This window comes from Mycteria americana, chromosome 3, assembly GCF_035582795.1.
Source record: "Mycteria americana isolate JAX WOST 10 ecotype Jacksonville Zoo and Gardens chromosome 3, USCA_MyAme_1.0, whole genome shotgun sequence".
Classification (NCBI taxonomy): domain Eukaryota; kingdom Metazoa; phylum Chordata; class Aves; order Ciconiiformes; family Ciconiidae; genus Mycteria; species Mycteria americana.
Window position 1 is genome coordinate 51,619,054 of NC_134367.1, and position 23,919 is coordinate 51,642,972.

At 36.3% G+C, this 23,919-nt stretch overlaps 1 protein-coding gene across 2 annotated transcripts in view; it reads left to right on the plus strand.

Moving 5' to 3' along the window:
- The window catches only part of AFG1L (AFG1 like ATPase), a 69,206-nt gene that overhangs the window by 30,871 nt on the left and 14,416 nt on the right, over positions 1-23,919 (plus strand). For both annotated transcript variants that reach the window (XM_075498497.1, XM_075498498.1), the window contains exons 8-10: positions 14,181-14,263; positions 17,656-17,726; positions 17,983-18,083. In XM_075498497.1, the coding sequence (XP_075354612.1) occupies positions 14,181-14,263; positions 17,656-17,726; positions 17,983-18,083 (255 nt within the window). The remainder of the gene's footprint in view (positions 1-14,180; positions 14,264-17,655; positions 17,727-17,982; positions 18,084-23,919) is intronic.

Below are 23,919 nucleotides of genomic sequence, written 5' to 3' on the forward strand. Positions count from 1 at the left end.
TAGTAGTTTCATATGCATTTGCTTTTTGAAGCACAGCATGTGTGGCAAATCTTTCTTTTCGGTATATCTTTCCTTGTTGACTCTTAGTTTTCTTCCTTGATAAATGTAAGGCTCTTTCATTTCACTGATGATAGAGAATATCTATCATGTATGCTTATTTGTAGTTTCCTTTTTTCTCTTTTTGGCTAGCTGAAGAAAAAAGTGAAATGTAGTTTATGCATACAGAACACCTCATCAGGACTGGGAAAATAATCGGAATTTTTAGAAGGGACCTTGTGGATAGAATGCTGAGAGAAGCCCTAAAGGTGGATTGGTTTAGAACTGCAACAGAGGATGGAGTAGTGTGAAAAGAAACAAGTAGCGCAACCCAGACTAGAGGTAGATGACCATTACCATAATAATGAATAAAGGGAGAAATAAGGTTTCACTCAACACTCTATTCACAAGGGCCTTTCTAAAATTCTGGATTACTTGTCATTGTTTTTTCCCCTACATCTTTGTGTTTTAACACTGCTCTAAATATATCTGCCTTTAATGTGACTTTAATAAATGTTGCCGATATAACATGATTCTTTCCCAAAAACATAATGCCTGAAAGGTGGATCAGAGGAGGCTTATCAACAAATGCCTCTCTGACCTTAGCTGGAAAATGGAAGGGTAATAGCAAGGTATTAAAAATAATAATTAAAAAATTTCCAAACCAGAAGTAGGCATTAAAAAAACCACACTGGAATGTATTTTAAAGTAAGATTTTAACAAGTGACCTTTACATTACAAAGGTATGGATAGAACTAAATTGATACTCTGGCTGTGGTGGTTTGAGAAGTGCAGATTTAGGCCTCCTCAATGTGTGTATAATCTGTATCATGGCATTGGTGTTAGTGGATGGAGTAGCTTCTGTCTCTGATTATAATTCCATGTGTGACTTTAGGAAATGTAAAGATGATATCTTCCAGGGTTTTGTGTGGAAATATAAAGGAAAAATATTACATTGGATCCTTGCAAATGTTTGATTTACTGTCTTCTCTACCTTTACCTCACTCCAAGCCCTGTGTGTCTGTGTAGCATCAGTCTCATCTAACCTGTTGCCTGGTGGTGGCTTTGACAGCTGGGACTAACTCCTGTCTTAGTTTTCTCTGGGCTCAGAGCCTCCTGCAGGGCTTTTGTTTGGGGTTTAGTGGGGGTGAATGGGTGGGTTGGTTTTGTTGGTTTGTTTCAGAAATTAACTTGTATGATCATAAATCTTAAAATAAGACTTTAGCACTTATAAGTACTTCAAGTTCAACACAGGAGCTTTGAATTCCTTTAAATATTCTTGGGAAGATGGGATGAATGGAAAGTATTGATGGTACATTTCTGTGAAGAGATGCTTCACCTGAAATAGATTTCAGGCTGTTTCCATTCCTCATAAATGGAACGCATAGTTCCAGATACCCTGGTAACTGTTATACAAAAATCTTTCCCTGTCTTCAAATGATCAAAAGAAATGGTTTCTTTCCTGGATTTAGAATTATCCATGTTCATCCTTGATTTTGTTGTTGTTTTTCTTTTCTTCAGACCATAGAATTCTAGTATCTGTATTTGGGTTCATATTTCTTACGAAGATAACTACAAACTGATTTCTGTGGAATAAGCAAAAAAGTGAAACAGTGCTCTAGGGAAGATACAGTTCTCTTGCAAAGTTTGTCTGTATTGCCTTTCTGGGTGGTAGATAACTGGGGACGAGTGATTGCTGAATGCCTGCAGTGGGAGGTGCAATTGATAAGTTCCACTTTTTAGGGCCAAGTAAAAGCTCCAGGTCCTACAGCCAGTGGCCACATAAAAGCTCCAGATCTGTGTAAGACTATAGTCAATAGTAAGACTATTGGCAGCTTTTCCTGCCGTGCCCAATTCTGAACCTATCCCACTATTCTGATCTTTTGAAAACTTAAATAGTTTGAGATCTAATTTTTCAGCTATTCTTTAATCCTTTAACTTAAAGTGGTAGTTTTCATAAACAGGGAAAAACTCTCAATTGATCAGTTCGTTGTTGTGGGTAAAATTCTTTGGGACACAATATTCTTTATGGAAGGGCTTAGTTTCTGCAACAGATAAGAGTGCTTCTGCAGTCCATGAAATTTCATAAAGATAGAGCTTTACAGAGATAAGAAGTATTAGGAAGGAAAATCTTTTAATTCTATAATTGCAATTAGATTCAGTCCCTTCTGATTGAGCTTTTAATCTTGCAGCATCTCTTACCAAGCATTTTAAAGTGCATGGAACTCCTAAGTGATTTTTTTTTTTTTTTTTTTTTTTTTACAAAGGCAGTTCTTGGAAAGAAAAACATTCATAGCTCACAGTTACTTGTTCAAATGCTTAGAGCAGAAATACTCCAAAAATTGTTAATCTAAACCAATAAGAAATATAAAAATTTTCTAAACATTTTAAAAACGGTTTACAAATAAGCTATGTATCTTTAACAACTTGATGTGAGATCTGAACTGAGGCTCTTAAAAAAAAAAAAAAAAAAAGAGAAAGCACGCTTTATGTTACTGGTTTGGCACTAATTTTAGCAACTTTTTAATTTTTGCAGACATTTAATGAAGACATTTACATCAACCCTTAAGTGTTCTGGAATCCTAATTCTAATTCAGTGACTAGTTCAATGCTTAATTCTTCAGACAAACACGGGGGAAAGCTCCTCAAATTGTTTGTTGTATATAATCTGTAACTTAAATGAGCAGTTCTTGAGTTTCCAAAGGTTTCCTGGAACTGTAATGTGTAGTTTTAAAAAGTCAAGCAAAGTCAAAATACCAAATATGTAACTTCTTCATTTTGTCAGGTTTTCTTCATGTGGTAGACCTGCACTGCACTAAATTCTAACTGAAAGTCAGGAGGTTTTAGAGCCTTCCGTAGCCTGAGTATACCTTTAAAAGGTACAGTTTTAAAATAAAATGTTTGGCTTTGGCTACCTGCATTTTGCTTTAACTAAAGAGAAAGAATCAACCAGAAACCTGTTGTCAGGAGGACATGAAATTACTGTAAGCTTTCTATAGTGAACTTTTTTTTCTTCTGCTATTAGGGACCAAATAATTACTTATTTTAAAATTATTTGGTTAAAATTACTCTTAACAGTAAGCACTGTACACTCCTCTCAAATAGAAAGCAATGCATTTTTATACGCTGTATTGTTCACTGTCTTTCTCGAAATTGGTTAATGATTATTTATTGGCATTGTTGCCTGCTCTGGTTGGTTTTAATTAAAATATACCCTTTCTTTCAAAGCAAGAAACGGAGGAATTTAAAAGTCTTTTCACTTTTCAATAACTTAGTTCAAATATGCAAAAAATACTTGTTTAAAACATTTAGAGCTGTCCCTAAGGAAATTGTGGTAGTTTTGTACAAAGGCATTTGGTAGATAGAAAATGTCTTTGATGGTGCACTCAGCTTTTGTCCAACCACCTGTGTGAGAAATGCAGGGATTTGTTGATTGACGGATCTGCCTCTTTCCCCCCCCCAAAAAAAGTCATCTCCTTGATGAAATTGATTTGTCAGTTTGTTCCAGTCTAATGGTGTGATAGCCCAGCAGCTTTCAGTATGTTGAATAGTTAAAACCTGCTTTTGAGGTCAGTGTCAGCCACTCTGACCCCTGTGAACTGTCACCTGAGTCAGAATTGCAGGGATTAGGCCTTTGATATTGTGATGGCTTCGCCTATCAATTGACTTTTTCATTACTGAAGATATTGGGCCTTTTGTTTCCCTTCTTAGTATGTAACCAAGCAAACTCCTAAGTAGAAGGAGCATTTGTTCTTGTTCTCTCTCTCTGCAAGTAATAGAAGTACTCATCTTTTGTGAAGTGTACCTAATTAAACATAGAAAAAATTAAAAATAGAAAGTGTAGCATGATTGCAAGTATTTTCGTGCTGAACGTGAGTATAATTTCTGGGTAATTTCAGTTTGACAAATTTGTAAGACTGTCAACTAACAAAATGTTGTATATAGAAAGCAAGGTGTCAGATGAGAAGTTACCAGCCCTTTCTGCACTCAGCCTTCTAAGCCTGCGTGTGTGTTAAATTTAAACACAAGGATTATTTGAATTCTGTAGTTCAGAGCACTTAACTGTTACAATACTTTATAATGTACCTAATGCTTTAGTTTGTCCTCTAGATACGAAGCTGTTCAGTTTGTTTACCTTCTACGTCTGTCTTGCACACACATGCTTGCTCTGAGACAGTTTATTTAGATGCAGATCAAAACTTTATCTAAGGATAAAATAGTTGCTACTGTAGCTCAGTGTCAGGCTCCCTGCCTTCTCACTTCCTTTAATTGTTAGGATTTCCTGAGTTCTTGCTTGGTTTGTTTACTCCTTGATTAAAATGAGTAAATCAAAGCATATCATAGATATGGAACAGTTGATTCCTGCTGTATCGGGGTAAATTAGTCTAATTACACGTGGCAGTTTTATTTGCTTGTGATGTAATGTGAAATGAGGTCCTGCCTCCCCCCCAAAAGCTCGAGCCAATTAATAAAGCTTTTAAGCTCTTTGTCACAGGCCACCGTGGAGGTCTGCAGAGAAGAACTTTAATCCAATAAACATTTCATTTAGATCATGAAAAGAAAGCATGAGGAGAAGCTCCTACAAGAGAGGGTGTTACCAGCAATTCCAGCCATGAAGAGATGTGAGGAATTTGCCAAATTAACCAAGAGGCCTTCATATTTAACACATACATGTGTCAAAACTAATAATAGAATAATTTAATTTGAGTTGAACCTTATATTGTTAAAATTCTAAGAAGCCACAACTGTTTTCTTCAAAGACTTTACTGTTGAGTTGGATGGACAGGGCAAGGGGAGGTTGTGAGAAACCCAGATAGCAAATAACACTGGCCGAAGCTGGTGGAAAGAAAAAAAAAAAAAAGGAATAGATAATTAGGTGTAATTAGTGTGTATGAATTGTTGTCTCCCTGCCCTTGGCTTGAATAAATTTCGGAGAAAAAAAACCCCTAGTGGTGAAAACGCTTTGATGTAAGAAGAGTCATTGTGGTTTGGCAGCATAAAGGCAGTGTTTTATACTTCTTACATAATGGTTGTGATACAGAAAGAGTGAATGGACCCTGCACCCCCCAGCCTGCTTTACAGCAAGGACTTTTGGATTCTCTTGAAACAAAATGCATCAGAAGTTTTCAGTTGTTGGTAATGAGGTAGTGGACCTCATCAGAGCTAAGCGTAAGCCATCTTTAGCCTTTGTTTAGATCTTAATCGCATTTTTTTTTTTTTAATTCTGGGAAATCCAGTTTCGTAAATCAATACTATTTTTTTTTCTTCTTTCTTTTCCTGCCTGCCAACAGTTCTGGCAGGAGCAAAGGCTAATACTGGAAAAAGAAGTACAAATCAAATGTTAAAAAGAAAAACAACAGCAAAAAAGAAATCTAGACAAATAACTTTATCCAGGGTATAATTCCAATGAAGTACGTGTATTAGGGGTGAATTTGACCCTTAGCTTACGAAACATCATGTTATAAATTTGTAGTGAACTTTTGGCATTTGTTTTTCACAGAATACCACAGCTTGTTTATTAAGAGATTGAAAGTTACAGTCATTATTGGTTCTTTAGCAAAACTGAATGTTATACAGTGGTTTGTGGGTTGGTTTTGGGTTGGTTTTTGGGGTTTTAGTTTTTGTTTGGGTCGGGGTTTTTTTTTTTTATTTATACTTACTCTGCAAGGAAGATTTTTTTTTCCTAAGTGATGTGAAATGGGGAGAGCTGTTCAGTGTAATTCTTATTGCATGGAAGTTTACTCTGCCATTCTTCTGCTCCCTGACTGGAAAGAGGAGAGGCTACTTGTCTCCTACCCAGCACAGCCACATCTGTACCTCCTGAATTCTTTCACTTTTGTCTGAATATCTGAAATACTATTCACAGAACAGTACATTTTAAGAGTCTCTGTCTTTATTCATGCACCATTATTTTACAAGTTAATTGTCTATTTTTCTTCTTCTTAGGGGGTAGCTGATTTGTAGCTAGACATTAAAATACGTTATTGAAAAGTTGTACAATAGATCGTATGTTCCTTGTGTTAGCAAGAATAGTGGGGTTTCTTAGTTGTTAAAGTTTTGAAGGCTGTAATGTAAACTTGTGCAACTTTCATTGAATTAATTTTACCTCTAAATTTATCTCTGCTAAGCTCTTCAATTTAAATGTTCTTGTCACAAGTGTAAGAAACAGATTAATTAAAAAAATTGTATGTGGCAGTCTTTCACTTCCCAGATCTTTGTGCACTAGGTCCATTTAAAAATAAATCACAAATAAAATGTTTGCCATCCAAAATTTACCTGAGCATGATTAGTTTCATTGATATTGTACAGTATACTTGGATGACATTTTGAAAGTTTACCTCAAAATTTATTTGTGTGGGTTTTTTGGTTTGATTTTTTTGTTGTTGTTGCAGTGTTTAAAATTGGAACAAGCATGAAGTGTCTAAGGCTATTGTGGCAATTTCCCGTATTTTGTTATTGCAGCTAATGAAGAATATGGGTGAAAAGACTGTAAAAAAATTTAGTTAACCCCTTAAAGCATTACTATTTTGTAGAACAAATAGCCTTTTGTACTTGAAGTTGATTTGATCTGTGAAAGGCAACACCTGAACATCATGCAGGACTAAGTAATTATGCGTGATTGTAAGGGTTTTTTTCAGGTATAGGTCACAGGAAATTCAGTTAGGGTAGAGTATGTACAAAGCTAAGAAATATGCAGATTTTCTGTTGTAAGATTGTGTAAAAATTATTTACAGTTAATACTTGCATAAAGGTTAGAAAGGTTGATGAAGTGATATTTAGTTTTGCTTTACTATTCACTGCGTGTCAGAATGTAATTATGACTGATTCATGCAACTGTCTTAGCAATGAACCATCTTTATTAAAATGCTGATCAAGACAAGAGCTGACAGTAATAAAGAATAGAACATTTTAGTCTTGTTGCTTTTGAATGATTGCTAATTACCCTAGAGGTCATGTATAGTGCTTATGAGGATTCATTGACATTTTCTTTAAAGTCTACTGTTTCAACAACATCTGAACAGGGAGACAAAAACTGTATGCACACCCAACAACGCTTGGACCAAGTTTGTATCCACTACCAAATACCTGATGATTCCCTTTCTCCTTCCCCCTCTGCCTGAGTACATCTCGTTCCCATGGATCGGTGGAGCAGAAAGTTAGGAGTGTTACAAACTTGATTTACTGTCTCTCCTTTTTTTTTTTTTTTTTTTTTTTAAACAAGGCCAATTTTAAACATGGATAAAAGTAGCAGCCTTTTGAAGGTCCTGCATCTGTACCATGCTTGCTTATGACTAATGGTTTGGTTGATCTCCTTTTAAAGGTGCACCAGAGAGGAAACACTGCACTTAACTTCATACGCCTCTCTTGGCAGGCTGCGGACAGACCTGCCCAGCTTGTGAGTCTCAGCTGGAGCAGTTTCAGATTCTGAAACGTGCTGGTGATTGTCACTTGCTGATGACTTTGAGAGTAAGCCAAAGTTAAAACCTGTGGGTATGCTTTGTAGGTCAGAAATAATTTTTTCATGACACACTGCATTTTTGCTTGGGAGGACTCTTGTTCTACCACAGCTATGAATCATTTGGGAAAATGCCAATTGTAATGGTATCCTTTGGATGAAGAAACCTTTTCTTGAAATTGCTTAAGAAAGAATTTTAAGAAAGAAGAAATAATATTCTAGTTGGTAATCTAACACTGCATGAAGTCAAATAATGAAAAATAAAAATGGTTAAGTCTATACCTGAGGAACTCTTCCTCTGTTGCTGGCTGAGGGTTCTCATCACGTGTCTACACGTTGTGTGATGCGAGAGAATTTTTCTCTCTTAGGCCGCATGTAAAGGTATGAGAAGAATTATTGCCAATGAGCAATCTCATTATTTTCTCCTTTGCTGGAAGGAAGGAATACTAGTGATCCTGTGTATTGTTAATGGAAACCAAATCAGCAGGACAGGTGTGGGGTGGTTTGGTGGGTTTTTTTATATAAGCTAATACAAAGAGTTAGATGCTGAGGATGCATTTGAAAAGGGAAGAATATACCTACATGGAAATTATGATAGCTTTCGCTCAGAAAGAGTGGTTAGAAGTTGTACTTCTCATGTAGGCATGGCTTGGTTATTAATAGTAGGTGTTCTAATGTGTTCATTAAGAACTACACCAGAGGCTAAGAGTATTAATTGCATGCCTGGGGCTAGGACTATACTCTTCTTTGCTCATATGGAAAGTGTATTTGATACTGCAGATGCAGTGCTACTGCTGCGCTTGCAGGTGTCTGGTTTGACCCAAGTGTGAAAGGCTGAGGAAACTCAGCAGGTGTGAGAATTAAGGTAATGATCATCCCAAGGTGAAGCACTCTCACATCTCTGTCTCCCTACGCCTTCTCTGGAGGTCCTCAGATAGAGTTTGTCTGATCCTGTGGGCCGACAGGATGATTTGTGTATGATATTGTATGTTGGTTCTTTTTTTTTTTTTTTAATGCCATTAAAATTCAGAGCAGAGAATGACAATTGAGTTGACTTACGATGGTCTTAACCTTATTGAAGAGATACCTACTCACTTGCATTATCAAGTGTCACCAGCTGATCACAATATTTGAGCTCACAGGGACACATTGTATTTACAGTGGACCACAAGGACATCTATTAGCATTTCAGGGTTTTTTGTGACACATGGGAAACACACGTCTTGAGAACTTGCAGGTTATCCAGTTAACTTTGGCTGCCTTTTGAAATTTTCTGAAACCTCTGTTCTTCCACTTAACGATCTATCATGTCATGTACTTTAATGTCTTGAGGAATTAAACATTTTAATATCTACCATTCTTGATTGCAGCAACAAAGGAAGATTAGAGGTGCTTACAGGAAGAAAAATGTATTTATATTAGTCTATATTTAATAACTTTCTACAGTAGATATACTGAAAGTCTAATTTATCCATTCTAGCTGAAGATTGTTGTTTTAGGTGTTCTGTCTTGAGCTGAGCCTTGAGGCTTTGTCTTTTTTCCTTCTGGAATAAAAAGTTTTTCTGCCACTTCAGTGGAAATGAGTGCATGATTGTGCTGTATTTTTAACTTACTAATTGCGTTTCCAATTCTGTAATTGTATTTGTTCTTTGTATACATAAATACATAAATGACTTCAAAATAAATTGTATGACTAATTAATTTTATGCATTTGAATTGAATAGGGTAAGTCAGATTTGAAATATCTCAATAGAATAGAAAATCTGTTGGAAACTGTAGATAGTTCCACAAGAACAGACTAGACTAACTGTAGCTTCAATTTTAAGTATTTATTTCAAAAGAAAAATAGAAGTTTAGCCCAAGTAAATGAAATTTGAAAGTTTAAATCTCCATCTTAAAAAATGGAAACCAATAGTTACAGTTGTGGCTTTAACAATTAAGTACTAACAATCTGAGCACTCCGGTTAGTTCTTTGGCTGTTGATTAGGATTCCGTGGTGGTGATTAGAGAGTGTGAGGATGCAATCACATCTGTAGGGTTTAATCAGTCCAGTGCTGGAGAAGTTAGTCCAAAGATGGAGAGAGAAACTAGAACTTCTGTATGTAATCCTAGTAGGGTTTTTCCCCATGCTGCGAAAAGATTAAGGGTAAAAAGTAGAGAAGCCTGCCATTTATTTTATTTTTTTCCCCCTGGAGTTTGCAGGGTTTGTAAATGATAGTATTGATTTTCTAGTTCCATGATGCAGGAGTATAATGTCATTGACACCCATGAGGGGGAGAGAAGATGCATGGCGGTACTCACGTGTGCATCCTCTCTGAGGTTCGGTATTTCATACTTACAGTTGTGAGCAGCATTTGTTTTTCCATACTGTGCAACCATGTATCTGTTTTTCATTTTTGTAAATCTAGTATTTTAAGTGTTTAGATTGGAGGTATACAATATTTTGGTGTGCTTTATTTTCTTCTATCATACATTCTGATTATATGCTGTCTTGTTAACACTTAAGGCATTTCTCTTTAAAAAATTATTTACAAATATGAACATTTTGCCCTCTGCACTTCTGTGAAGCAGATAAGTGAATGTTTATGTGTGTAGAAACAAAGAACTGTGGTAGGTACCCTTGTCTACAAAGGAAACCCCAAAAGGAAAAACTTTTGGATATCTGCTCAGCACATAGCTTCTCTATGACTTTTCTGACTCTGGCTTTGAGTAAAAGGTAACCATGTGCTGAATCCCCCTTTAGAACCATCTCTACTGGTACATTCTTAACTTGGAGGAGAAATGCTGTTGTTACTGCCTGGCAGTGCAAGCAGTCCTCCCATCACTGCCCTTCAGTTCACTGGTGCTGCTATCACACCCTTTCTCTTCCTTACTGCGTAGAGCTCAGTTTGTGTAAATAGCTTTGCCTGCACCAGTGCATGTTTGTACGCTGTTTTGTTGGCATTAATTTCTTCCACATTGTCATTTAATGATTGGTTTCTTTATTCACACTTCTGGTTTGATTTTTTTTGTTACATTGTTTTCCAGTAGCACCTATAGATCTGTACTCTACTGTCATAAATTCATGTAAGGACAAGGTTGTTCCTACCCTACAAAGCCTATAATCTAACAACAGCAATCATGTTTTAAAGGAATGTTTCCTGGGAGCATGTTGCTATGCAGATGATAATGTTTTGTTTTAATGGCAGGGGCCATCCATTTTATGTATATTTATACAGTGCCTAACAAAATAGGTGTGAGTGAGCTTTGAAGTGTCTCAGTAAAAATAATTAATGATGAACAGTGGTAGATACTTACTGATGTGAACCTGTAGAAGGGTGAAGAAATTTTTGTGGCTGTTCTAATTTTATTTAAAACATGGGCTCTAAATGGCTGGAGTACCTTCCTGAACAGAGCATCAGTCTGGAGAGTTTAAAAAAAGAAGAAACTGGCTTTGAGGTCCAAGTCAGTGGTGGTTCTTGAGACAGTAATGGATGAAAAATATCCTAGAGATTCAAAGTAAAATATAAACCAGAATTTGACTGAGAATGAGAATGCTGGTTTAATAAACAGGAGACAAACTGTATTTGAAAGATAGGACAGAATTAAGCCAAAAAAAACCCCAAACCAAAACCGGAAATTAATTAGGAACATCCAAGGAGTAGGATAGTAAACCGCCAAATGTTTCCCAAAGGACTAAGTATCTCTCTGTTGCCATTAACTGGCCCCTACTTCTATGCTTACATCGTGTGTTACACAAAACTGTTGTATATCAATTCTGGTTTTCCATTTTGTTGATGTTTGGTTCAGTTGACTTTTGCCTCCTAAGGAAGCAAAAAATCAGTAGGACTATAATAACTGTATTTTATATACCTCTGAATGGGATGCTGCTATTGCCTTTCTGGCTGAAAGGTCCTATAGCCCAGAATATCTAACAGATATTTTTAACATAAACTATGCAATGTTATATCACATTAGAATCAATAGTAGTACATTATTGTAGGCATACAAGACAAGGTTCATAGGGAAAAGAAATATCTTTCATTGAGGCAACTGTTTGTGGCTTAAAAAGGGCCCAAAAACATAAATAAGCTTTTGAGCATGCAAGCTCTTCTTAACTAGTGTCACTAATGATAGCAATTTTTCCTGAATAGTGATAATACTAATTATTTTGAAGAAAGAGAAAAGGGAAGACAGAAGAAACGCATCTATAGCTCTATTGGTAGTATTTACATGTACAGTTCTTACCTCCAGAATTCATTCACTGTAATGTTAAATCATGAAGTCATACGAGACTGTCAGTGCATTTAAGGAGTGATAAGTTTGTAAGCAGAACACAAGTGGACTAAAATACTGTAGCACCAACTGCTGATACATATTTCAGCAAGCTGCAGTGACCTGCATAATCTAGCCTGGTATCAGTCTGTATCTGAGTGCACAGAATGTCTGCCCGACTCAGCAGTCATCAGCTGAGCCACAAGCACCGCTGTAAATATCAGTGCAATAAATTTACATCAGCTACAATGTTCAGGTGCACTTTTTTTTCCCCAGCCATACCATAACTGTGCCACACTCTTAAGTATATGTAGTTCTGTGTTCACTCTATATGTAACACAACACCCTGAGAGAGCAGTAGAGTTTGTAAACCCATCTTGAAGGCCAAAGAGATGAGGCTAAATTCATGCAAAATTTCCTATCTGTTGTTTCCGGAAAAAAACCCCACAAAACCCCCATAAACAGCGTTACTAAATATCTGACTATCTAAATTTAATCTAAATAATTTCGTAGTCCACATTGCTGTAGTAATGTGTTTGGGTTTTTTTCCCTGCTAAATGAAGAAAATAATACTTGAGCTAATCTACTACTTTGGAAAAATAAAACATTAGGTAGAAAGATGCTGAGCATCAGTGCCTGGTAAAGAAGAGCTAAGTGCACCAGCTTTGCTGTGAAATTTCAGGAATCTTCCTTCTAGCCTTGACTGCCAGACTGATGCTGAAGAAAGTTTAAACACCCTCCCTCCCTTGTGCATATTATTACATGCCTCTGGAACTTTTTTATTCTGCTCTGTTATTCTCTTTCTTTGTAAGCTTTCATGAAAAGAAAGGGAATAGATTATAATAATATTGTAGCACCAATGCTATTGTGTTTGCAGTAGCCTTAGCCCAAGATAATGATTTGATTAGCATGGCTTTTTCACTTACCGGAATTAAAGATACATGGATTTTCCTGGGATTCTGTGCTTTCTGGATGATTTTTTTTCACCTTCTTTCTTCAGCTGTATGTCTTTGCAGAGAAGTTGGAGGTTTAAAATAGGTATAGAGCCTTCAGTAATAGCCAAAGGCAAAAAATTAGTGCAATGAGTCATCAGAGTCACTCCTACAGATATTTGTAATCTGTAAATCCTATACAACACATTTGTTCAAAAGGGCCATTGTTCCTTAAATCACTGGTGATAGTTCTTCTAAAATTTAAGGTTGTTTTTTTTTTTCCTGCAATGTAGTTGCTATAAATGAGATTTGACATTTCCAATTCTGATATTTGAATGGCCTCAAGGAGGCTTTGAAAAATTTGACACACAGAATATGAAACGCTTAATGAGAGTAATATTAAAGATAAACTAATAGTTCATAGTGCAGTGAAGAAGCAGAGTAATTTAGTGGATTATAGCAATCCAAAGAATTTTAATAGTGTTGAATTACCTACAAAAAAAGTTTTATTGCTTTAATTAAATTGTTGATAGAGGTATATTTTCTAAAACATTAAAACTTTTCCTCCTTTTCTTTTATAACTTCTTTTGCTTCTAGCTATATAACATCCAGAAGTTGTGTATGTTGGCAGTAGTAATAACAGATAAGCAGAGCTATTCCCTTTGCCAGAGGGTGTAAAATCTTGATCCCACTGAGGTTAGTGAGAATTTTGCTCACAGCCTCAGGCCTTGAATCAAAAAAAGCAACTTTTAGTGCAGCTGGTTTTGAGTTTTCTAACAGAAGCAATTATTGTGACTACTCAGGGGCATCTATATCACACTTGGAATCTTACAGGTTGTTTAAAGGGAAAAAAACCCTAGAAGATCCTTTTCCGAGTCAATTCAGACATTACAAAACTGAAATAAAATCTTTTTGATATAGAACTTTGTTTATTCCCCTTTATGCTTCAGTCCATTTTGCAGCAAGACTTGGTGTGGTTCATATATTTGATGTTTGACTCGTAAAATTTGTAATCTTCTTAGTAGAAGGAAAAGAAAAAAATATTTTTAGCTTATAAAGTAGAAGTAGTTTCAGTTGTCTCTGTTGCTAGAATTTGATTGTGGTCTGTTAAACTTTTATTACTCCTCATTTTTCTATTTCTAAATATATATTCTTTAATGTGAAAATCATTATTTTTACCCCCCCCCCCAAGCACTACCCAGAGAGAATGAGTAATATCCACCCTCACTTCATTCCCCATGCTTCCAATCTATATTAATTTTCTAGTTGATGGACTTCTGAAAATGGTTACTTTTTTGTTTTGAATATGTGAATGATTTCCAGCTTATTTCTTTGCTTCAATAATTGTGAAGGAGACTTCAATTTTGTGATCTTGATTTCAATTTTGCAGATTATATTCATGCTGATGGTTTATCGCAGCAGTTTGTCTTCTCTGTAACGCAGACAATAATAAATATAGCTTTGGCTTGAGGAAAGCTATTCTTTTTTTTTTGTCTCTGTAGAAATACTGCAGCACAGTCCAGCTTGATTCAGGAATAGACTACAGGAGACGAGTGCTTCCTGCTGCTGGAAAACTCTTCTACCTGTAAGTTTATCTATGATACGGTATTTGCCCTCTTTTTCCTTCTTATTAGCCGATAATTTCCTAGTCAATGGGAAATGAAAAATGTATAGTAGAATTATCAGAGTGTGACTTTTCCTTTCTTTGCCTTCTGGTCCATTTTGTTCAGCAAACCGCCTTCCATTATGCCTTGATATTAACTTCATTAAACTACATTTTCAGTATCCACACTAGCATCATTTATAATGTGTGACTGAATAAAAACTAATTAGATTTTTTGGGGAGGTGTGGTGTTTGGAGAACTGAAGTGACAGATGGTTAGAAAGTAATGAATATCCTCTTGTAAGAGATTGCACAATTCTCTTATAATAGAAGAACATCCTTATTGTATTTAAGTAATTAAGTATTTATAGAAATCCAATGAGAAGGATTCATTTAATGTTGGGTGTTTCCAGTGCTGTGGATTAAAAAAAACAACACCCTCCTATTTTGACAGATTGTTTCTGTTTATCATGACAAAATCTCTCTAGCACTTTATTCTATTTTTGCAAATAAATATATTTAAAAATATGTTCACAGTTGTGCTTATGGTTGCAGCATATATCTGCCTAATAGAAACATCCTCTCTTTTTTTTTTTAAATACTTTGAAACCTTTGCATTGCAGACATTTTTCTATCTCGTATTTGCTCTTATAATATTATTTAATCAATGACAACCTGAGCAAGGCAGACAACAATAACTTAAAATGAGATTTATAGCCATTGTATCTTTCAACCCAACATACAATATTGATTTCAATATCGCGTTTCCATTAAGAAAGGTGCAGTATTTTCATTGATGTGACAGATGTCTTAAACTAAGTATGTCCGTATCAGTTTATAAGTTAGAAATTGTAGTTGTTTGTCTGGAAGGAGGAGTACTGCTTACTAGAATTACAACAGGTAACTCTTTCTGCTTCTGGAAGGAAATGACAGAATTTTATATATGGAAAATGGGTGAAATGGAGGTTCTGTATCTGTACTCAAGAAAAATAACTCTTGGTCTATATTCCTGCCTGGCTCCACTCTCTTTTATGTTTTGCGGTGTCTGCTCGGAAGTACTGTTTGAAGCTGCCACTCTTATCTCAGAATTGCTCATCGTGGGTCTTGTTCCGATGTCTACGTAGCTGTCTCTGCTTACGGCTCCGCTTGTTGTGCCTGTTGCACTCTGTGACTTTCTGTTTGATAATTGTGGAGAGCATCTGCCATATTCTTTTCTCACTGTCCATACTCCGAAGAAAGGAGGAGCACATATGTGGTTTCTAGCAGGTAATAGGCTAAACATGGTGCCTATGGCATCAGCTCTCAGATGAGAAGAAATACAAGCAAGCCCCAGGAATAGTAACCAGCCGAAGCATTTAATGGTGTTCTGCTGTAAAACTTGTGATCAAGTGAATGGCAGAGATTGGTGATAAGTCTGTCTCATGTTCTGTCATTGGAATGATGTTGGTTACCCCTAGAACTTGTTTTGTAAATCATTAGGAAGCAGTGGGGAAAAAAAATAGTAAAAAAAAAAATCCTGTAGCTGCCAATGGAAATAAGATACTTATTTCATAATCCTTTCTTTTTCTGAGGGAATCTCATTCATTCTTCTATTCAAACTTGTTCATTAGAGCTTTCAGCCCTGCAGAACTAGCATAGTATGTAGGGATTTGTTTTGTTTTGTTTTAAAATTAGGTATTATACAGTATTTCGCTACAGCCTTTTGAAATTTATTTAGCAGTCTTGCCCCCAAAAGAAAATGTTCTTGTCCAACATGTTTACATTCCCCTATTAATGGTTATAGTATCATCATCACACTTTTTAAAAAATCCTCTTGATGCTTCATAATTTGTGTAGTCTTTTCTTCATTTAAAATATGCAACTAAGGGTTGCTTAAAGCTGTTTCATACTCATCTGAAAGCAATCAATGTAACACAATTACAAGATTCCTGATCAAAGCAACTTCCTTGATCTCAGTCTCAGGTGTCTATTTTCAAAACAAACTTTCTTAGCAATTAGGTGCAAATATCCACCTAGGCATCATATTTGGCTGTTTCTTCTTGTAGCCTTTACATCAAACTTTTCAATGGTTATATGCATATATGTGTGCATATATGTATGTGCACTCTTTCCCCCCTTTTGTGCCTTTTTTTCTGGTTTTGTCTGTTCCTTTTCATTTGTCATTTTGTCAGAGGAAAGCAGCACACAAATATCAATGTTGAGAGAAACTTCTTTTTTTGAAGTTACAATTTTATGTAATCTATTCAGAAAAGTTTTTTTAAAGTGTTTGAAACTTGCAGAAGTTTGGTTTTTTTAAAAAAAATTTATTTGTATCTACAAGGTTTGCTATTGTTGAGCTAAAAAGTAGTTATTTCAGTTCTGCTGTTAACATTTTTAAGGTGCTTAAGGCCTAATGAACAGGAAAGTAATTGTGTAACATGCTGATCATCACTTGTCATTTAGAGAAGGTCTAGAACTGTGTGAAGCAATGCAACTAGAGTGCATCCACGATCTATAAAAGTAGACTTTTCACACCAAATGAGATCATGCAAACTTCAGTGAAGTGTTCTGTATCCCAGTTCTAGTTTATTGTCTACCGTAGCATTAATTTACTGTTCTCAGCTTTCAAACTCAGCTAGAAATGTTATCTTCTTTAAGAATGAAACACAGAAAGGTTGGCCCTCTAACCCATTCAGTGACAAAAAATATTCTCTAATCAGACTGTTTTATAATTCTTGTGGCACCCAGAAGATGAATATAAACTTTACTTCATCTCCCAGCACAGATATTTTGCATTTTCACTGTCTGTGGTTAATCTTTTCCCAAATAGTATTGGGGACAGAGGGGGGAAACTGATAAAATTACTAATGCAGAGATCATGCTGGTATTTTGAATTTCATAGTTTAATTTTGCAAATTGTTTGATCAATATAATCAGTTGACTTGATTCCCCCCTCCCTCCCTGCCCCCCCCTCCAAGCTGCTCCAATATTTAATTTCACAAAGTCCCCTCTCAGAAATTTCAAAGGATACTTCTTTAGGTGCTTGACTGCCTTGCCTTGTCTATTTGCTCTTATTTTGCATGCAAGATAGAGCCAGAAGCCTTTTTTCTCATTGTGTACACATAGTGTTAATGGATCTGCTCTGCCTGTATTGCCTCATTACTGGAAACAGCTCAAAACACAGAAGTCTTTCAGTGTATGCAAATAAGGCAGAATCATCTACCTGAGAGTTAATATTCTCTACTTTTAAGTGTATTCTAAATCTAATGTTTGTATTTAGAGCATAACATCCTGTTCTCTTTTTTATGGGCAAAAAGCTAAGCAGGCTCAGGCAGCTGTTTGATGTTGGCTTCAAGTGTTATTAATTTCATATTCTATTATTCTTTTCACTGTAGCACAAGTGAAGCTGATGTGGAGGCTGTCATGGATAAGTTGTTTGATGAGCTGGCTCAGAAACAAAATGATTGTACGTAAGTTAATTTCTCTTGAAAGAGAATACATTTAGAACACAATGCCCAATCTCCACTGACCAATTAATAAGTTCCATTGCTGTATATGGGTTGATGCCACACTCAAGTGGCAGTCATTGTATCAGCATTTTGTCTAATTTATGTGTTGAATCATGTGCTATTATTCATCAAGCTATGCATTTCCTATCTGTAAGAGATGAATTTTATAGTAATTATCCAGAGAAGATTGAGTCTTTGTTCATGTTCCCATAGTAACTAGACCAAGGATTCTAAAAGTGCAAGGCAGAGAGCTGAGGCTGAATAAAGCGTGTGGAACCATTGCAGACTTCACGTTTGAAGAGCTGTGCGACAGAGTGAGTACCCAGTCAAATCTAGATCAGTTAACACTCAGACTTTTCACAGTTTAAAAAAAACCCAAACCCCAAACACAAAAACTCGCTATTTTCCCAAGTCGTACTAAATTAAAAGGGCTTTTTTTAACTTGGCAGAAAGATTTCGAATTTAACAGGGAAAAAAAAAACCCAACTCCCCAAAAGAACAATAATAATTTTCTTTTTAATGATACAGTAAATTCACTCTTAAGTATATCACAGATTGTCTTCAAGAATCCTAATACAGTATGTGCCTGGGCTAACATCATTGCTGGAATATTAGTAGTCACAAGATATCAATATAAATACCATTCAATACTGTTTTTAAAAACTGGGGTTTAAGTTGATACTCAACCAAAGGAGTAGTAATCCTGGCACCACTAGAGTAAAGCTGTTGTTGAATGCCTTAGTTGTGACTAGCTGTAAAAGGGCTGTTTAGTCCCAGGCCTTCTCAAAATTTGCCAAATTTTGCTAAATACTGCCAAATTCTCTGCTAAACATGTGGCGTGTGATTCCTGAAAAGCTCTCTTTGTATATGACCGCCAGTGGGTTTGAAGACAGTCCCCCAGAAGTTGCATTGTACTTCAGTGACCTCTCTGCTGACACCTGAAGTTATTGTTAAATGATCACAACTGTAAGCTGGGCCGATAGCACCTTTGATTCAGGATACTGATCAGTCCTTTGGTTTATAACATTATGTTTTCACCTCCTTGTAGCTACCAAGTTGACTATTTGGACAGAAATTTCACTGGTTATGTTGCAGACTGTAGGTTTTAGGCTTTGTTGGTTTTTAGTTTGAGACAAAACCAGTTAGCCGTTTGTGAGAAAGGAGGTATGTCATGGGTAGAACCACTTGCTTTTTGCTAAAAGTTTTGAGACTTTTTCTTCATTGTGCCTCTTAATGTATCAGGAAACTATGCTGTCAGCAGACACTTGTAAAATTCTTTAGTCCAGTGAATGCCTTATGTACGTAAATGGGATGATAAATTGCTTCTAAGGAGATGTGCTCTGGTAGCTCACATTGCAGTGGCCACTACCTTTGGCCTAAAGGTTCTGATCCTGTTGAAGAATTATGTGGGGTTCAGACCATCTTGGTGTAACAGAGCTGAGGTACTTGGTTTGTGCTCAGAACAAGTAAAGAGAATCCTTATGAAATGTTAAACATCATTTAATAGTATTGTTCTTACGTTGATCACCCAGGACTTGGGAAGTATGCTGTCTCAATTCATTTACCTTCTGCAGATGTGTTATGATAGTCTCTAATGGAATAATCACATGCTTAAAACTAAAACAACATGGCAGACAATAAATCCTTTTCTTTAACAGCTTCCTTGGTCATCACTTATTTTCTTTGCATATGCCTCTGTTTGTTTATACCTTTAATTGTTATATAAAATTATTTATTTTGCCACAGTTTTTCTTTTCGGATCACTGATGTACCTTTGTAAATATTACATTAGTGTATTGGTAAGGTGGTATCACTGTGCTTACTTCATAGACAGAGAAGTATAGTCATGAACTTCAGAATTGTCAGTTAAATTTGGATGAATGGCTTGAGTTGCCTCTAATATGATTTTTTTCACAAATGTAAACTTTTATATCACTTCATAGCAATAGTAAAAAATTCCCACGGGTATGAGCTGCATTTAAGACCTTGCCTGCCCTGTTGTTCCATTTGCCAGCCCAGTTGCCTTTAAAATCTGCTAAAAGGCAAAAGAAAAATTCAGCTATCAAACCATGAAACCATATTCCTTTTTTTCATGAAATCGTTTAACTCTTTGATGGAAAAATTTATACATGCAGTATCTTTTTTTTTAACAGTCAGAATGGGAAGTCATTCCCACTGATGCCGCAGAAGAACAGGAAAAATAGGTAGGATCCAGAAGAGTGCACTGGTGGTTTGTAGCCAAAAAAGCCCCCGAAGTCAGGAGACACTCAACATGACAGGAAGTGTAAAGTTATTCACATATATTCAAGTAAGCTGGCTAATAGTGGGAACTATTTGTGGAGGGATAAAGCAGAAAGCTGTAGGAGACATAGCTACAAGGTATTTGGTAGTGCTTGTGGTACCAAATGGTAGATAAGTTGGCAGGCATCATGAGTGCAATTATTAAGAAAAAGGAAACTAGGAGGCTGAGAAAGATGTAATGAAAAGGAAGATTGACAAAAGAAAATACTGGAGGGGAATTTGTTGGCTTTAGCTAGAGCAAATCTGCAGGTTTCTTTGTGCAGGACATGGGGACAAAGTCCCGTGGGAAGGCAGATTGTATGAAGGGACACGGGGCGGGGAATATGCCTAGCTGGAGCCTGTAGCAACCAGGAAGGGGCTTAACTGACAGCCCAAGCAAAGCGTCCTAGGTAGATAAGTGCAATGTAAAGTTGGTGTCGTAGGAGCCAATTAAACTTATAACAGAATTGAAAACAAGATTTGCAGTTGGTTTTATGTCAGTGATAAGACCTGGTGACAAGCATGATAAATGGGAAATTCTCATTAATGGGGAAAAATGACATATAATTGATATTATTGAAACCTCGTGGGACGATTCATAAAATAAGAATGTGAAATCAGTGCTTACAGCCTACTTCAGGACAGAGTGGCTAAAAGAGGTGGAGGACGGTATGCAACATTAAAGACACTGGTACCTGCCTTAAAGTTAATTAATACAAGGATCTTGAATACATATCAATCAGTCTACTAATTAACAAACCCAAGAGGGTAGTACTCATAGGGGTCTGTTGCAAATGGAGAATGAGGTGCATTGCTTCTTGAGCACTTGGCTATAAAAAGCATATAAAGAAAAAATACCATTGTATGGGAAGCTTATGCTGTAGATGAAATGCAGAAAATGGTGAAATGTAATTAGCCTGAAAATTGCAAATTATAATTTTCTAGCATAAAATGTACTACATCCAGTACAAGGTCATTTGGTTTGAGCAGCTTTATGGGAGCTTACAGTGATGAATTAATCTAGAAATTTGTGTTGTGTAGGGACAGTCTTCTCCATAATTTTCTAACATTCAATGTAACCAAGAGATACTTCCAAACAGTGAAATTACATATTTGAGTGTTCAGGAAGAGTACTTCTCCAAAGCAAAAGGGAAGTATGACCAAAACTAACTGGTAAGGGAAGTGTAAACAACAACAAAAAAGAACAAGAAGGACTTTTTGAGGAAGAAGATAGTAAAAGTATGTCCTGTGTCAGTGTCAAGACAGAATCAAATAGTATAGAATGAATGGCAACTAGTTATGAAGTGCAGGAAAACTCAAGAGAAACTAAAGGTCATGGGCAAATATCATGTCTGCTCAGCTATAAGACTTTTTGTTGTTGTTGTTAAGTAAAATGGGAGTTTTGATATGGTTTATATTATCTGAATGTTACTGGCTTATTCTTAGCTGGAGATGGCTGAATTTTAATAATGATGTGGAAAAAGCAAAAGGTTTTGCAAAAAATACTTGTTCTAGGTGAAGCAGAGCGAAATACTTGTTTCGCTAAAGGATAGTAAAAGAAGATGCCGCATGCGAGGCGCTTCACATACAGTGCTGCAAGCTGGTTTATAATCTGCACCAACACACCTGATAGCATGGGAAACCAGTCTGTTAATAGTTATAGCATGTGAAAAATAGCCTGCAAGTACCTTTTGAATCATTGGAGACCTGGAAAACAAGGCTGAGATCTTTGACTAGCTTTTTGTTTTTGATAAATGTTGGAGTGCAAGAAAAATTCCATGGCACTAGAAGAGTGCTATTATGTGCCAATATTAAAAAAAAAAAAAAAAACAAACGAGCAAAACACTCACACACATGATAACTTGAAAAACTGCAGGCTGTCACCTGGATTTTAGTCCAGAAGGGTGATGGTAAAGCTGGTTCTGGATTCACACGGTAGATAACTAAAGAATGGAAATGAAATGAATTCTAGTCTCCCTGATTTTGTGGAAAAGGTTGAGTTTTGTAGATGCTGTTCTTACTAAGAAATTGGCATTATGCAGTGTCATGAAAGTATATGTTAAATGGATTGAGAAGCTAGTAACTAACATATAAAAAGAATTATTACTAAAGGATTGTTGTTGAGTGGAGCATTTTTAATGAGCACATTTTTATACCAAGCCCATTACAACTGTTTTTTTCCCCCCAGCGGTTTTGAATGTAACATAAAATGCTAATACAAATTTGCTGTAAATATAAAGAGTGGTGCTTGGTGGGGCGGGGTGGGGGAGCAAAGCAACGAGAATGGGGATGCTGCGTGCAACAATTTATTTCTCAGCAGAATTGAGGTTTTGGGGAGGAGGGAGAGGGTTTGTTTTGTTTTAGCTTTTTTTTTTTAATCTAAGCAAACACAAAATTTTGCATCTAGAAATTTGGAATACAAATCATACCTACAGGAGGAGGAGACTGTGTCCTAGATGTCATGACTTGGAAACAGATTTAAGCACTGTAATGGACAAGTAGCTCAAAAGGAGTTCTCAAAAGAGTATTTAGACCTAATTTCATCTGGGATGGGTAGGGTGGAAATAAACAGGAGGATAGAAAGATTGTTTTCATTTTGAAAACATCTCAGATTGATGGCAGACTGTTACATGTGGTTTTGACATCAGAATTTTAGAAAAGACATTGAAAAACCTGAAGAGGCTGTTGAAAAAGCCACAAATTGTTTGAGCTGGAGAATTTGACCCCTCAGATGACAGACTTGCAGTTCACTTGTTCCGATTACCAAAAAGAGGACTGGGAGATGATTTTATAATGTACAGCTATCTTCACAGGTATTAGTGGGCTCCTAAATCTGGTAGAAGACAGCATAATGAAAACCAGAGACTACAGAGGGATTCAGATTTAAAAAAGAAGATAAAGAAAAAGCACACATTCACGCATTTGAAACAGTGAAGGAAGTGGCAGAGCCTCCTTGTACCGTGTTTTGGGTCGAAACTGGGTGTCATTTTAGGAAGAGGTGTTTGTGTTTGAGCTACGTACTCTAGTTTTTAGGCTTAGCTGTTTCTAAAATTCAGGAAATTGGGGGATCTCATGATCTCTTCTGGTCTGAAATTGTCTGAAACTAGGGACGTGAGGGAGTCAGGGTCCCTGCTGCCTGTTGGCAGCTGTCTCGCTGCACCTGCGCGTGCAGTGAACGAGTTCAGCAGCAGGCAGGGGAATGTGCCCAGTCCATCTTGAGGGGACAACCTGCACTCGGCCCCCTCATGCTTTTGGGAGTAGACAATGCTTAGTCTACCATCAGTCTGTGCAGTGAGTTCAGGCTGCGTTTTTCTGAGGCTTGTAACTGCCTTGGATTTGAGTGGGGTTTCACAGGATGTGTATACGACATTTCCCTGATGCCAAGCAACCTTTCTACCAAATTTGGCATTCCTGGTCCACAGCATGGAAGCACTACAACTTCTCGCTGAGCCACTGCTAAAGGAAAGTCTAACTTGACAAGCAAGGTCTATAATAGCCTTACTCTCAGAAATATAGTAGTTGACTGAAACTTTTACAAATAAATATTCATTCGCCCACACAGATGCATGTTCATATGAGGTCAGTTTGAAGTATCCATTCAGAATGGGAAAGTTTCAAGATGAAAACTAGTTTCATAATGGAAGGTGGATATCAACTCTGTTTAGACTTTTGTTTACATGTTTCCCATCTAGTAAATACAAGATAGCAAGATTTTTTTTGTGTGTGAAAAAGTTTAAATTGTCAATGTCTTCTGACAGAACAACTCAAAATATAATTTAATTTGATTTAGTTAATGCAATTAACTTTGGTTAAACTTATTTCCTCTGTTCCATTTGGTTCATAATTCCAAAAACATTATTTAATTTAAGA